Below are 16,607 nucleotides of genomic sequence, written 5' to 3' on the forward strand. Positions count from 1 at the left end.
TCTGCTAACAGGAAGTGACGATCAGGATCACTTAAAAACACTGGACAAAGTGCTACAGCGGCTGGAAGAGGCGGGGCTACGCCTGAAATGGAGTAAGTGTAGTTTCATGGAGAAGGAAGTTACATTCCTGGGACATCGGGTGGATGCCACAGGCCTCCATCCATTACCAGGGAAAGTGCGGGCAGTGCAGGATGCACCTGCACCCACCTCAGTGACTGAACTGAAAGCCTATCTAGGGCTCCTGAATTATTATAACCGGTTTCTTCCATACTTATCGATGCTGCTGGCACCCCTGCACAAACTGCTGAGAAAGGAGGAGCCGTGGCGTTGGGAGCCAGAGCAAGCGAAAGCGTTTCAGCAGTCAAAGGAGCTACTTCAGTCCAGCAGGGTGTTGGTGCATTACGACGAGAAGAAGGAGCTGATAATGTCCTGCGACACATCACCCTATGGAGTGGGGGCAGTGTTGGCCCACCGCATGCCAGATGGAGCAGAAAGGCCCATCGGGTTTGTTTCACGCACGCTCACAGCTGCGGAAAAGAACTATTCACAGCTTGATAAAGAGGGGTTGGCCATTGTATTTGGAGTAAGGAAATTCCATAATAAGTGCATATATGGGAGGAAGTTTGTAATCAGTACTGACCACAAGCCTCTTATTAGCTTACTGAATGAGATGAAAGTGGTGCCTCAAATGGCATCACAGAGAATAATGAGATGGGCAGTAATACTAAGAGCCTATGAATATGTGATCACGTACAGAGCCGGCAAGGAAAACGGGAATGCAGATACTCTCAGCCGCCTGCCCCTCTCAAAATCTCCTTGCAGTACTTCCCCTGAGGAGCACGTCCTGATGCTGGATCAGGAGATCAGTCCCCTGATGGCTTCAGCGCAAATCCAGGGCTGGACAGCCAAGGACCCCGTTCTGTCAAGGGTCCGTGAGTATGTGTTGAAAGGCTGGCCAGATCACCGTGAGGGACCGGAGTTCACGCCGTACAGACAGAGACAGCACGAGCTCAGTGTCCAAGATGGATGTGTGCTATGGGGAGCACGCATCATAGTCCCAGAGCGGGGACGCTCTACTTTGATGGAATAGTTGCATCAATCGCACCCAGGAATGACTAGAATGAAAGGATTGGCTAGGAGCTACCTGTGGTGGCCTAACTTGGATGCTGAAATTGAGTCAAAGGTAAAGTCATGCACTATATGTCAGGAACAGAGGAAAGCACCTGCCGGGGCACCACTCCATCCCTGGGAGTGGCCCAGCAAACCCTGGAGGAGAATTCACATAGACTATGCGGGACCTTTTATGGGCAAAATGTTTTTGGTGCTGGTTGACGCTCACTCAAAGTGGATCGACGTTTATCCAGTGAGCTCTGCAACGACTGATGCCACACTGAATTGTCTCAGGAACAGCTTCAGCACGCATGGTATTCCAGAAATGATTGTATCCGACAATGCACAGTGTTTTGTTAGTGAAGGGAGCAAAGAATTCATGGTAAGGAATGGAATCACACATGTCACCTCGGCTCCATATCACCCAGCCTCAAATGGGTTAGCCGAGCGAGCCGTGCAGACTTTTAAGGAGCTCATGAGGAAGAGTTCAGGTGACACCCTGGAGACCAAGCTCAATAGAGCCTTGTTTAGTTATCGTATAACACCCCAAGCTACCACGGGGCTTTCTCCGGCTGAGTTGATGATGGGGAGAAAGTTGCGGTGCACGTTAGACCTGATACACCCAGATCTCAAAAGCAAGGTTGAGACAAAACAAACAAACCAAAAAGCGTACCATGACAAACATACTAAAGCTCGCCATTTCGCCATGTACACCCGGAACTTCGGTTATGGACCTAAATGGATACCAGGACTAATCCAGGACACTACAGGACCTGTGTCATACTCCGTGTTACTAGGGGATGGTTGAGGGGTTTGTCGGCATGTGGATCAGCTTTTCAGCCGGCAGCAGGGGGAACTGCCTCAGATGGAACAAAGGGCAGTAGAGGAGGCTGTTCCAGGACCCAGCACGGCTTATAAGGTGCCAGTGGACACTGGTACTGCCAGGCCACAGCGGGACAGAGTAAAACCAACATCAGAGACTACTCCAATCTCAAGTGCGAATGAATCTGAGAATCCACCACAAGTGGAATTAAGACGTTCACAAAGGATTCGCAAGCAACCAGAAAGACTTATACAAACCTGTTAAATTAGTCAGGGGTTAACCATGGTTAGAGCATACTGGTTAATTAAAATGTAGTACTTAGTAAGGGTTATTGTTTAAGAATTGCATACGGCAATCTTAAGGGGGGAGGAGTGTAGTAACCTGGGAGGTTATGAGTAACCTGATCCACCAGGTGGTGCTGTGGCAATGGCTCTCCTGAGTTAAGTCTGATCTGTACTGTGGTACTCTTTGTTTTTGCTGCCTCATGGCAGAAGCTTTTATGTGCAAGAGTTGATTAAACCATGTTAAGGAGTTAACCTGTGTCTGTCTCCATCTATGGCCACTTCAAGCTTCCACATGGAGGAGGGTAGTCTCAAGACTGGGGTACAGAGGCATGCTCAAGGCTTATATACAGGTGTGGTCACTGCCGGTACTACAGTATACAGGAGCTGTAAAAGTCATTCTCTCTTAAAGGTACATACACTACAGTTTGCTTACAGAGCCTTATTGAATGCAGATAAAATTGAATATTAAACTAATACCTATATAAATGGTAAATCTGTCCATTTTTTGACATTTATATTAGTATTAATTACATAATTAACATTTTAAAGCAAATTTTACATGTAAATAAATGTAGAAGAAAACCACCAACATATCAAAATTGTGTATATGTCCTCTTCTTTCTTGCCCCTCCCAACCACATTCCTTGAGCGGAAGAGGGCCTGTGTAATGTTGTCTCTCTTCCACCTTCATGTGTGGTTAGGACCATAGTAACAAATGTAGGTTAGTCTGATTCTGTATTAAAGGGGTGCATAAGCTATCCAAAAATGGTTGCCAAACACTGTTTGTCTGCCAAACATTTTAAAGGTGGTGACATTGTAATGAAAAATGTACCAAAATCATTGCCACAAAAGTCAACTCTTGTTTTCTTCCCCGAAGCTACTGACTCCTGCTGCAGTATATTTCCATGGCTGCTGGTAGTCCTATAAAGTGCTCAGTCACATAGGAGCATAGATATAGATCACAGCAGGACAGTTACCCATGGAGAGCATGACAGCTGAGCTCCATCTTATCACCAGCTGTAGACACATGCCCTTTCCAGCAGAGCTTGGGAACAGTATACCAACTGCCTGAATTCCCCCCACTCCCCCCAAAAGCTAAGACAGCAGTTAATGGTGCGCAGCAGCTGGGAGCTTCCTGACCTGTACAGACCAGTTAAAAACTAGCTTATGAAACTGAGCCCCCAGGCGAGTTTAGGCATTGTTCGCATCCTTGAAAAACTGGCACCTCTGTTGTGCCCAAAGTGATTGCGAGTTTCTTATAATCCCACACCCTATGGGAGCTGCCACTTGGATATAGTCACCTCTCAGCTGGAGCCAGCTTGAGATATAGGTGGTGACTTACCTGCCCCTGAACAACACTTCCCTCTCCTCCTTTAAAACCCTCCTTAACTCCACCCTAACTCCCTTTTCCCAGGCTCTGTACTCGCTTATAAACTGTTAAATCTCTAACTTCTTCCAATTCTGATGAAAGGAGATCGGCCTGAAACGTTAACTCTGTTTCTCTCTCTCCACCGATGCTGCCCGAACTGCTTTCCAGCATGTTTTGTTTTTATTTCGGATTTCCAGCATCCGCAGTATTTGGCTTCATCTTAAAATCCACCTTTTTGACCAAGCTTTTGGTCACCTCTCCTAAGTTCTCCTTTAGCTCAGTGTCCGTTGTTTTCCTTATGGCTCTGTGAAACATTTGGGATGCTTTTCTACATTAATGGAGAAAATAAGTGCAGGTTGTTTTTTTATATTCATTTATGGGATGTGGGCGTCGCTGACAAGGCCAGTATTTATTGCCCATTCCTAGTTGCCCTTGAGAAGGTGGTGGTGAACCGCTTTCTTGAATCGCTGCAGTCCATGTGGTGAAAGTGCTCCCACAGTGCTGTTAGGGAGGGAGTTGTCGTTTATCATATCCTCCCTGACACTATGTGCAGACTATCTAGTGATCACTGGCTTGGGATCGGGAGTGAGGGCCATGGATCATCTTTTTTCCTTCCTAAGCCCATTGGCAGAGATGCCCATTGTAGCACCCTAGCTGAGATCAGCTAACAGCAGAGACCAGGCATTGAACCTGGGACCTTCCTAGACTGTATGGATCTGTACCACACTGAACAGTATTCTTACTTTTATCAAGAGATCTCCACCTCACATTTTTAATAACCCATTTCCTCTTTAATACTTCACTTGCTTAAACTGCCGCTTAAGAATCCATTGCTTTCCCCCCTCGCATGCAATTTATTTGTGTAGCTTTTTATTGGAATGGCCTGTGTGTGATTGACAAGTGATAAAACCCTGCCTTTGAGGTTTGCTACAATTAGTGTATGATGTCAGGTTGTTTCATTTTGTGAATTGCTATTGGTTAGTTTAACAACAAGTGGCCCCTCAGCTGATGACATCAGGTGTATAAATGCATTGCACATAACATCTAACAGGCAAGTAGGCCAAGTTTGCAGAAGTAAAGAATTGGTGGGTTGTAAAAAGTTTTGTTTCATTTGGAAATTGTGAAAGAAAAATTTAATCTTGTTAAATTTCTGCTAAAACAATACCTGTAAAGTTTTTTTAGGATATGTTTTGGTCCTAGGTCTGTACAGAAGCCAAGTAAATGGTAGATCTATTGTGTTTGTTTAACTTTTTCAAGTCTGTGTATAGGCAGTGTTCTTGCCTCCTTTTGAGGATCTTTCCTGTTCTGTACTATTGCAGTTTCTGTAATAACTTTAGGGGATTGGTGTCCTAGAAAACTTGGAAGAAATGTTTTCATCTCTCTTCTAAGCAGGGTTTTGTGGCTCATCATGGCATCAGCAACAGCAGAAAATGTTCCAAAAACTGCAGAAGACAAAGAAAATGGGAGCCAACAGGTACAGCTCTCTTATTGACTCAAACATATTTATTTAAATATGGTAGTACTTGTTACAACTAATCAATTACATAATAAATCCATTACATTCATTAGCTGCAATAAAACAAAGCCTTAAAACAGCTTTTGGGTTTACAGTGGTAAATTTTTCAGAGGAATCAATAATAACAGTACAGGTACACAGTGGAAAAACAGTTTTATGCCAGTCCTATTGGCTATCTAGTGACTCCTTGTTTTTATTTGGTATTATCTAACCGTGTAATATCATAGTCCTTATACATGGTCTTCAGCTTTTCCACGGAAAAGGAGCCATCCACTTTCTCAACCTGTGGAAGCACCGAATACTTGCATTTTCTTCTAAGGTACAGCTCTTGTGTGGAGGGAATGTGATAACACTTTCTTAGATGTACTGTTTGCTTAATCTGCCAACTTGTAAATCTATGGACCCCTATAGACAAATAAGGGGTCACCAAGTTAATGTTTGCCTTTTTTTAAGTAGCTGCTTGGTCTCTGCTGGGTATAAGCATACTAGTAAAACTGCTATACTGTTTCAATAATTAATGCCCACTTAATCCAGTGACTGTTGCCTTTCCCCAAGTTGTGAGATGACTGGCTGTCTCCTCTGCTAGCTATGGCAAGACTGCTACTAATTACAATCTTGAATCCTGGTTTGGTATAATGAGCTACACTCATGGAGCCAAGCCAAGACCAGACTGCTCTAGCATTACAAATCTCCTGATGGCACCTAAATGATTACCTGCTCCTCTAGGACTCTCTCCTTAAAAATAACAAATTATAGCTTTGTAGCTAGCTAGTTAACACTTTCATTATCAGTTTGACATCAGAACTTGTTCAGCGGGCTGGACACTGGGTTACTGGAGGCCAGTTAGTTTGAACTAGTTGAATGAGGCCTAAATACCTTGATTGTCCTGCACCTTGAACTGAAAATGGTGCTGTTTCTTGGTTTGTGACTGGCAAGATGTTTTTGTTTCCTGAAAGCATCTTTTTCATATCCTACCCATAGTTACTAGTTTTGAGGATATACTTTGATACTAATTATATATGTAGATAGTGAAAATTAATGTTCATAAGTTGTAGAATAGGTACTTAATGTAAGCAGATTCTATTCTCTCAATGTACCAATGCCTGGGCAATGATTTGACTTCTGTTTCAGAATGTGGTTGATAGGGTGACGAGCCTGCCGCTTGTGAGCTCTGCCTGTGACCAGGTATCTGCTGCATACACTAGCACCAAGGAGAGCTACCCTGCTGTGAAGACTGTCTGTGATCTGGCAGAGCAGGGAGTGAAAACTATTTCAGCTGTAGCTGCCAGTGGTGCCAAACCAATTATGGACAAGCTGGAGCCTCAAAGTAAGATGAGTCATGAGGGTTTTTATAAACACTAGGCATGCCATCAATAACCATACTAGACAATACAGAAACAGTGTGGTATAGTGCTCCTTGGCTGAGAGTAAATTGAAATGAAGTAAATGTACACTTCACTTGAATCTGAGCAGTCACAGCTATGCATAATTTTGGCTTTGTAGATGAGGTCCTGTTCAAATAAATGCAGTTGTTGCTGCTTCTCCCAGGCTATTGGATGAGATGTATCCAACTCTAAGCTCCTGCACCGCTTTAATTACTTGTGCTAAATCCAGCTCTGTCTACTCATGATGCTCTAGCCATGAGTGTGGGTGTTGGTCTTTTCATGCTTGTCAATTTTTATATTTATAAATATTTTATTAGGCAGGATTTACACTTTTGCTACACTTCACTGCTTACAGCAGCTTGCTTAAGTAGAGGAGCTGACTTTGTTGGTGTTTAACCAACTAAACTGTCTATTACTTTAGTGACAGATTGAAGTAGCTAGCAAGTGCAAGACTTGGCTACAGCTGTGAAAGGTGGCTAACCACACATGCATTGAGACTGCTCTAGTCAAACTTTCATCCGAATATGAAATTGAGCATTTTATGTTTAGAATTCATGCTAACTGGCATCATCATGAATATATTTGCATTCTCCTTCCTCCCAGTGAAGGCTCCTTCCTGGTCCTGGAGCAGTGCAATGACATTACTTCTGCCAGTATATGGCAATTCTCTGCAGGCAAATGATGCCACTGTGTCCTGGATTTTTTTTTTGACCATGTTCTATGTTCAGTTGCAGCAGCCAATGAGTATGCCTGCAAAGGCTTGGACAAGCTGGAGGAGAAGCTTCCTATCCTGCATCAGCCTACAGACCAGGTTAGTGTTGTATAGTTGGTTTATAACATCAAAGGAGAAAATGCTATTTGCTCTTTTGGAAACTTGTAGCTTAATAATAAGTCCTAATCCAGAGTAGCAAGGGCACAGAATGTACTCTGGGTGGGGGACTTCAATGTCCATCACCAAAAGTAGCTCAGTAGCACCAGAGCTGGCTGAGTCCTAAAGGACATAACTGCCAGTCTGGGCCTGCGACAGGTGGTGAGTGAACCAACATGAGGGGAAAAACCTACTTGACCTCGTCCTTGCCAACCTAACTGTCACAGATGCATCTGTCCATGACTGCATTGGTAGCAGTGACCACTGCAGTCATTGTGGTGAAGTCTCACCTTCACACTGAACACCCTCCATGTTGTGTTGCACTACCACTGCTAAATGGGATAGATTCAGAACAGACCTAACAACTCAAAACTGGGCATCCATGAGGCACTGTGGGCCATCAGCAGCAGAATTGTATTCCACCACAATCTGTAACCTCATGGCCCGGCATATCCCTCACTACCATTACCGCCAAGCCAGGGGACCAACCCTGGTTCGAGTGTAGAAGAGCATGCCAGGAGCAGCACCAGGTGTACCTAAAATTAAGGTGCCAACCTAGAAGCTGCAACAGGACTATCTGCATGCTTAAAAAGCAGAAGCAGCATGCTATAGATGGGGCTAAGTGATTCCCACAAGCAACGATCAGATCCAAGCACTGCAGTCCTGCCACATCCAGTCATGTATGGTGGTGGACCATTAAACAACTAACTGGAGGAGGAGGCTCCAAGAATATACCCATCCTCAATGATGGTGGATCCCAGCACGTGAGTGCAAAGGACAAGGCTGAAGTGTTTGCAACCAACTTCAGCCAGGAGTGCTGAGTGGATGATTCATATCTGCCTACTCCTGAGGTCCCCACCATCACAGAAGCCAGTCTTCAGCCAATTCCATTCACTCCATGTGATATCAAGAAATGGCTAAGAATGCTGGATACAGCAAAGGCTATAGGCCCCAACAACATCCCAGCTATCCTGCTGAAGACTGCTCCCGAACTAGCTGCACCTCTAGCCAAGCTGTTCCAGTACAGCTACAACACTGGCATCTATCTGACCATGTGGAAAACTGCCCAAGTATGTCCTGTCCACAAAGCAGGACAAATCCAACCTGGCCAATTGCCACCCCATCAGTCTACTCTCAATCATCAGCAAAGTGATGGAAGGTGTCATCAACAGTGCTATCAAGTGGCACTTACTAACCAATAACCTGCTCACTGATGCCCAGTTTGGGTTCTGCCAAGACCACTTGGCTCCCAACCTCATTACAGCCTTGGTCCAAACATGGACAAAGGAGCTGAATTCCAGAGGTGAGATGACCGACCTGACTGACCGACTGACCCGACTGACCTGACTTGACTGACTAAGGAGGCCTAGTAAAACTGAAGTCATAGGGTGTGGGGGCGGGAGAAACGCTCCAGTGGCTGGAGTCATACCTAGCACAAAGGAAGATGGTTGTGGTGGTTGAAGGTCAATCATCACAGCCCCAAGACATCACTGCCCTGAGGAACTCCTGCCATGTCCTAGGCCCAACCATCTTCAGCTGCTTCATCAATTAACCTTCCCTCCAACATAAGATCAGCAAACATTCCCATTTCTGGCGACGACTGCAGTGTTCAGTGCCATTCACAACTACTCGGATAATGAAGCAATGCATGCAACAAGACCTGGACGACGTTCAGGCTTGGGCTGATAAGTGGCAGGTAACATTCACGCCACAAGTGCCAGGCAATAACTATCTCCAACAGGCAAGAGTCTAACCACCTCCCCTTGACATTCAATGGCATTACCATTGCCAAATCCCCCCACGATCAACATCCTCGGTCACCATTAACCAGAAGCTTAACTGGACCAGCCACATAAATACTGTGGCAACCAGAGCAGGTCAGAAGCTAGTTATTTTACAGCAAGTGACTCCTCCAGTCTTGCCACCATCTACAAAGCACAAGGAAGGAGTGTGATGGAAAACTCTCCACTTGCCTGGATGAGTGCATCCCCAACACTCGCAGCTTGACACCATCCAGGACAAAGCAGCCTGCTTCATTGGCACCCGATCACCACCTTAAACATTCACTCTCTCCACCACTGGCATACCGTGGCTGCAGTGTGTACCATCTACAAGATGCACTGCAGCAATTCCCAAGCCCACAACCTCTTCCACCTAGAAGGACAAGGGCAGCAGGTGCATGGGAACACCACCTCCAAGCCACATGCCATCCTGACTTAGTACATTGCCAATCCTTCATCGCTGGGTCAAAATCCTGGAACTCCTTACCAACAGCAGAGTTCCATCACCACAAGGACTGCAGTGGTTCAAGGTGGCTCACTACCACCTTGAGGGCAACTAGGAGTAGGCAATAAATGCTGGCATTGCCAGTGATGCCCTGATCCCATTAAAAATGAATAAAAGTAAAACCTAATAGGGGAGAAATTGGGTATGTAGCACCACCTATTAGCGCCTAAAGAGGGCAGTCAGTGGCTGTAGCGCCACTGGCTGCGCCTCCTGCAATATTCAGCAGGGGCGCTAATGGTGGTACTGTGTTGCACTGCGCCGCCACCGATGACCTCATCGGTATGCACAGCGCCCATTAGCACCCCAATCGTGATATTTGGTAGCGAATGCTGCTGTAGCGCCGTTCGCTACCCACGCCCGGTTCACGGGGCCTTGCAGTGGCGCAAGTTAAGGTGGCGGAGCAGCCATCTTTTTTGGCGGCCGCCTGACAGCGCCTCCGCCACCGGCCTCCTGACCCCCTCCCCCTGTGGCATTGCCGGCTGTTTCCCGAGAGCCCGGCACTTCTCAGTGCCGGGCTCTTTTGCCAGCACACTCAATCAGGGATCATGCTGTTGCAGGCCCCTCCCCCTTAACAATGGGCGGAAGGCCTGCAGTACCGCAGCGTGCCATGCTGCAGCACGTTGCGCTGCGATATTCAGTTTCAGCGCCCTAAGGGACGCGGAGCGCCTCGAGCCTCGCCCCGTCTCCCTCTAGGGGTGCTGAAACTGAATTCCTGACGTTCGTGAACGCTGTGCAAAAATCGGCGCCCAGGTGAACTTGGCGCCACTTTGGTGCCTCAACCCAATTTCTAGGCCAGTATCTTTAATTGATAATCTTGTGCTGACTTGTCAGCTATCTGTTTGGTCCTAGCTCCTTTTTTCTTAACTAATGTTTGTTAATTGAGGGAGTCCAGGTGAGCTCTCCTGGTTCTCTAGTACCTGTGAATTGTGCACTTGAACAGGCAAATGGCCTCTGATTAACATTTCAACCAGAGGACAGCCCCTCTAAACAATTAACCTAGATTATTTAAGCCCTGGACTTTGATCCTGTGACCATTTTTAGTAGATGTTGGGTGAAAATTGTCTCCATGATTAAGTCACTCATAGCTGAAGCCTCTTCAAATGCTCACTTGATCAGTTAGAATTAAACTTCTATTTACAATGGAATAACTTCATACTTGCTAGCCTGTAATTTTTGACCTGCTATTCCATGATATTACAGGTCCTTGCTGAAACAAAGGCACTAGTGACATCAACCATGACTGATGTAAAAGAATCAATGATGGGGGTTGTAGACATGACGACAACTGCAGTACAAGGCAACTTGGAAAGAACTAAAGCAGTTGTAGTTGAAGGTGCCAGTGCTGTGGGTCAGCTGGTGGCTACTGGTCTGGATATTTCTCTCTCCAAATCTGAGGAGCTGGTTGATCACTATCTTCCCATGACCAAGGAAGAGCTAGGTAAGTACAAACCTGAAACCTTTATTACAGGGTTACTCTGCTAGTTATAATGATTGAATGCCCTTGACTGTGCTGCATGTAAATCTGCTTCAATGAGCCCAGGTTGAGTATACCAGGTTGGGTATAGTGTCTATAGTCTGCTATTAAAAGTAAAATGCTGCTTCCTTTTTCCAAAAAATAGGACCTGGCTAATCCTTGACAACCCAGCTTGAGTTCTCCTGTTGCCCCTTCTATTGACTTTTACAATGAACTTGCAACTGAATCTCCTTTTGGAGGGGGAGGAAGGAATATTCTTGCAGTCGTCTTTTCCTCTTAGGCAGTCCCTCTGAACTGAGGATGACTTGCTTCCACACTAAAAATGTGTTCTCGGGTGACTGGGTCCAATGTGGAACCTACAGTCTCTAACAGTACGGCATTCCAGTTCGTTGCTGTTGGAGTTGTCCATGAGGGTCCTGACGTTCCAGGTCCCGAACTTCATTTTAGAGTGGATGATGCCTGTGCGTGAGTTCTTTTAACGTGGGGTGGCCGTTGCACACCGCTACCACACGGGCTTGACCAAGCAAGGGGATCCAAGACGATTGGAGACCAGGTTCTGCTACTTCAGCCTAGCCTGCACTCCTAGGGTAGGACCCTTCCAATTTGCTAACTATACAATGCTGTGTCTAGTCTGGGGTAGCTCAGCAGTCAAATGCATGTCATACAACCATTCTCAGCAAGTCCTCATATGATTACCTTCTGTCACACACAATGATATGATAAGGCTGATTCCCATATTTGGGCCTCCAAGTTATGAGCAGATGTGTGCAAGTTTCAGTCACTGAGGAACAAAAATTGAGCGGAGGCACAATACAAGTCTTTAAAATGCTGACAGATGTAGACTATGTAGATATCAGCAAAATCAAAACTCTGTATGCTGGAAATCTGACAACAGAAAATGAGTTGTATACATATATGGTTGGAAAGTGAACTGGGTGTTGTAGGGATAAATATAGATGGAGATGGCCAAATATTCCAAGGGAACTGAGGAAGTCCTGTGCTGCTGGGGTTGTGGTGGCAGAGGGTGCTTTGAGCGTGGATGGTCTTGATAGCTGGAGGACAGCTGGCCAAGGCTGACTATCAAAAGTAGAAATGGCTTCATATTAATTGTTGCTTGATTAATGTGGGGGAGATTAGGCAGTATTTGTACAGATCTTTCCCAGAGATTAAATGGGTGGATCAAGTCCATTATTGTCTTGATTGTTACTGCAAGAATATATGGACCATGTACAAGTGCTGCCTCCTGATGTCCAGCCTAAAGATTGATATTTTCTTTCAGCAAAAGTGGCTACTTCTACTGAAGGTTCTGACATTGCAACAGTACAGGAGCAGTGTTATTATGTACGCTTGGGATCTTTATCCACAAAGGTTCGTAATCGTGCATACCAGTATTCCATAGCCAAGATGCAGCAAGCCAAGCAGAATGGTCAGGAGACCCTCTCTCATCTCCACAACCTTGTAGATCTGGTAAGGAAAAAACTGTCTTGTGCAGTCTGTATGTGGATGCCATATTAGCTGTGCCCTTGCACTGCTGCTCTTGCATAAAGCTCAACAGCACTGATTCTTCTTTCATTTCACCTTCAATGATGATTGTAGTCTCCAATGTTAACATTGTCCTAGATGAGTCTGACTTGTACACTGTAGCTTAAACATGCCTGACAGATTGTCCTACTGGAGATCTTGTTCAACCTTCCCACCCCCACCACCAAAAAAACCAGTTGCTACTCTTGCATAGTAGCTAAGTTCACTCTTCACCCCATCCTAGTTGGCTTTTCCTCTGAATATACTAATTCAACCTTTAACCTTGATTGCTAGAATGCATGACTATCCTGACTAAATGTGAATCACGTACTTCTAGATTGAAATGGCCAAGAAAGGAGCAGAATCAGCACATTTCAAGCTACAGGATGTTCGAGCAACTTTGAATCTGATTCTGCTTGACTGGCAAAAGCAGCAGCCAGATGGCCAAGCAAGAGAGGAGCTGTCTGAGAAACCTGAAGTAAGAATTTGAGCGATTGCTAATGTAGAGGCAGTCTGATGTGTAATTTGTCTTTTCCCATCCTCTTCTCCCCTGGAAGTACATTATGTCTAGCAATTGAGATGCTAAATGAGGCAACCATTGTCTCTTCACCCTCCTTGTGAAGGATTTTTGATAAATGCCACCTAGGCCATTTCTACCTGCAGTAACTGGATCAGCACTGCTATTTCAGCAGGTGACTTGCCCTGCACCAACACATGGCATCTTGTGTTCAATAGCTCCAACTGTCTGCATTTTTGTATATTACATTACCCATATGCATGTAACTTTTCCACCTAGTTCAGTTCAAATACAATGTATGGTACCACTTTAAAAGCATAACTGTCAGCTTGGCTGTTAGTAGCCCCACTCGTGAGACTTCAACATAACTTGGATAATTTGGTGTAGTATCAGTGTTGCAATCCTGAAGAGGCATTAAACCAATATTGTCTGAGCTAGTTAAAGATTAACATAAAACATGCAATGGCCTTAATCCAAGAGGAGTTTCTCACCTACCCAACAACTTCATTTGTGTTGCCTCCTTTTGTGGGAGCATTTGTCTAAAACTAACTACACTTTGATCAAAAAGCAAGCATATGTTTAAACTTGCACCAGTTTGAATTAGTGAGAAACTATTTGGCTGGCATACAAGCATTTAATGGTGGGGTACACTTCAATGTTCTTTGATCAAGAAGAATGGATCATTCACTAACTTGTCAATGGCCAGGCACTGACCCCCTTCCCCAGGGCAATTCCATTAGGTATGCAAGCAATTTGTTAACTGTTTTCATTGCCTCTCCTTTCACTTCCACTGAGCAAGTAATACCAGAATAAATATAAAACCAGGATAAATCTAAAACTTGCTGGAGCAACATGGGGTACAGATTGAAACTTAAACTTTTTTTTAATTCTAGCAAATTGAATCTGAAACACTGGCCATGATTCAGAATTTCTCTGATCGGCTACAAACCATCTGCCGGACCCTGGCTTCGAATGTTCATGGTCTGCCTCAGAATATTGAAGATCAAGTGCAGCATATCTGTAAACTAGCAGAAGAGATCAACCGCTCTCTTTCATCTGCCAACTCCTTCCAGGATCTGTCTACACCATTCTTGGCACAGAGTAAAGAGCAACTGCTGAAGATCCGTGAGGCAATGGATGGGGTGATGGAGTATGTGCTTCACAACACTCCCCTTAACTGGCTGGTAGGACCCTTTATCCCACAGCTGATGGAAGGCCAGGAGCCAGTAGAAATAAAACCCACTGGAATTGACATGTCTCAATAGATTGGGGTCTTTTCTTTGCTAGGCTGGATGCTTGAATTAAAAACTGCACTAGCATAGTTGTTTACCACTAGCACTTTATTCCAAACTGTAGAGTAGGTTATACTGAATGTATTTGCAATCAATGTTGACTTAATCTTGGCTGGCTTTATTTAGTGGGCTAACTGTTTTGGGTTTTGAGGCAACTTCTTTAGTATCTAATGGTTTTTGCAGTTTGGTAGTTTTCAAACATATGACTAGTTTACACTAAATGCAGTGAACAAGTGTCTTGCAATTGCAACTAGTCTGCCTTAATATGAAGATACTGACTAATGGATCTCTATGCAATTTTGTAATTATTGTAATAAACCATTGCATGTAAAATGAACCAGTGTAGTGTGAATCTAATTCTGCCCATCTGACTCCAGTACAGAAACCCTATAAAGCAGCTATAGGATATTGGATTAGCTTATGCCTACTTGCAGTCAGCTATAAGTAAACCCCAGACCTTTCACCTCCTGTCCTATAGTGAATGTTTCATCACAGACCATCACTTCTGTTCCCATTACTGAAGTGACTGCATTCATTAAAAATTACTAACCACCTACTTGCAGTGGCATTCCAAAAAATTCACTGTTTTCTGGGGTCTAGCTATGACTTAATTGGTGAAATAACTTTATAATTGTCTTCAGTTTCCTTTCCTTGTTAGTACTGGTTTTCACACTAACCATGGTTTGTAGATTATGGAGTAATTCTTTAGGGTTTGCATTTGCCAAACTTTCCTTTGCATCCTCTTGCAGGCCTTGGGTAGCCCTTGCATTTCAGGCTCTTTGGTAACTCTCAATACATTGCTATTTGGGGAGCTGACCAGAATGACTGACTAGATTGCAATCTTGTGGAATGTGATTGTGAAGTCAGAAGCTATCCAATTCATTCTGCAAATGTAGCATTCACTTGCCTAGGCAAGGTTTTTGGTCAAGTAAATGGCTGCACCTTTACTTGCTGTGTCTTGACTGAAGATGCTTTTTCAATTAACATCCACATTTTACATGGAGTGGCATGTCTGATCAACATGCTTCAGCTCTAGGACCTTTGGTTTGGACTGGCTTAACCAATGGGAAAATGTTCCTATTGGTGCAGTGCCACTGGGCTTATGAAGGACATTGCAGGGATGAAGAAAATGATTAACTGATTCCATTTACTTTAATGTTTCCCAAATATTTATTCAACAATTATCCTTACAAATTGTTGACTAGTAGCAATGAGACTGAATATTTAGTTTGCATCCTGTACTCCTTATTCTGAAGCAGCTGTTCAAAACTCCAGTCCTGACCACTGGGATTCTGGTCTTTGAAGCCCAGGTGATTTGGTCTTTAATATCTGTTAGTTGTCATGTTTGATTTTTATGAATAGGTGCTGTTCGTGGCACTACCTCAGCAGTGGATGAATTCTAAATTGTAACCCCTAAGATCTATGCAAATGAACAGTGTGCCCCACCCCCTGGCTTCCAGGTTTCCAAGTGGCCCCTGGACAATGCTTGAACACCTGCTCCACATACTTCAGTGTCATAGGATTATTCAATGGGTTCCACAACAGCTGGAGTAATTGAAGTGAGCCAAGAGCACACCGTCCTAAAGGCACAAAGACCAAGTTGCATGTGAACTAGAATCTCCAGCAGAGATCTGAATGATGTTCCCATGTTCACTTGGAAAAATATTAGTAGGTTTAGACTAAATATAGCTTGTTTTGCACAGCTGAAATGTTTGCTTACATTGTGCTTTAAGTCTGTAGTGGACTTGAATCTACAGACTTGTGACTGAGCCTCCTCAACATGCAAATAGTAAAGTGGTACACTTCAATTGTCTCCTCTCTTTTGCCACCCACATGCAGTGGCTTCAGCTCTTTGAATTTCACTCTGTACATGGAGGCATCCACTATTCCTAAATATAGCAATGTAGGACTGTATATTTTGATGGCTACCTTGCTGGTGGCATTAAACTTCATCTTGACATGTGGTTTTGCAGCCATTTCAATTATTCCAACTTGTGGTGAGTGCAGGCTTGTTTAAAGGGAGCTGGATGTGTTTCTGGTGGCGGTTCAGTGTAAAGATAGATGGTACAGGTAGACTATCCTTTATCCGAAAACCTCGGGACCAGCCGAGTTTCGGATAAAGGAGAATTTCGGATTTCGGAAGGTGGGTCGGCGGGGGTCGT

At 44.5% G+C, this 16,607-nt stretch overlaps 1 protein-coding gene across 1 annotated transcript; it reads left to right on the forward strand.

Moving 5' to 3' along the window:
* Window positions 1–4,636: 4,636 nt before the first annotated feature.
* On the forward strand, window positions 4,637–14,782 carry LOC147108310 (perilipin-3-like). The gene is made up of 8 exons (XM_086004887.1): window positions 4,637–4,671; window positions 4,979–5,060; window positions 6,234–6,429; window positions 7,216–7,298; window positions 10,842–11,079; window positions 12,395–12,582; window positions 12,974–13,114; window positions 14,047–14,782. The coding sequence occupies exons 2-8, from the start codon at window positions 4,995–4,997 to the stop codon at window positions 14,416–14,418; spliced, it is 1,284 nt and encodes a 427-aa protein (XP_085861013.1). The 5' UTR covers window positions 4,637–4,671; window positions 4,979–4,994; the 3' UTR covers window positions 14,419–14,782.
* The last annotated feature ends 1,825 nt before the right edge of the window (window positions 14,783–16,607 follow it).

Source organism: Somniosus microcephalus, chromosome 13 (assembly GCF_052327205.1).
Source record: "Somniosus microcephalus isolate GS21.2 chromosome 13, FLI_Smic_1.0, whole genome shotgun sequence".
Classification (NCBI taxonomy): domain Eukaryota; kingdom Metazoa; phylum Chordata; class Chondrichthyes; order Squaliformes; family Somniosidae; genus Somniosus; species Somniosus microcephalus.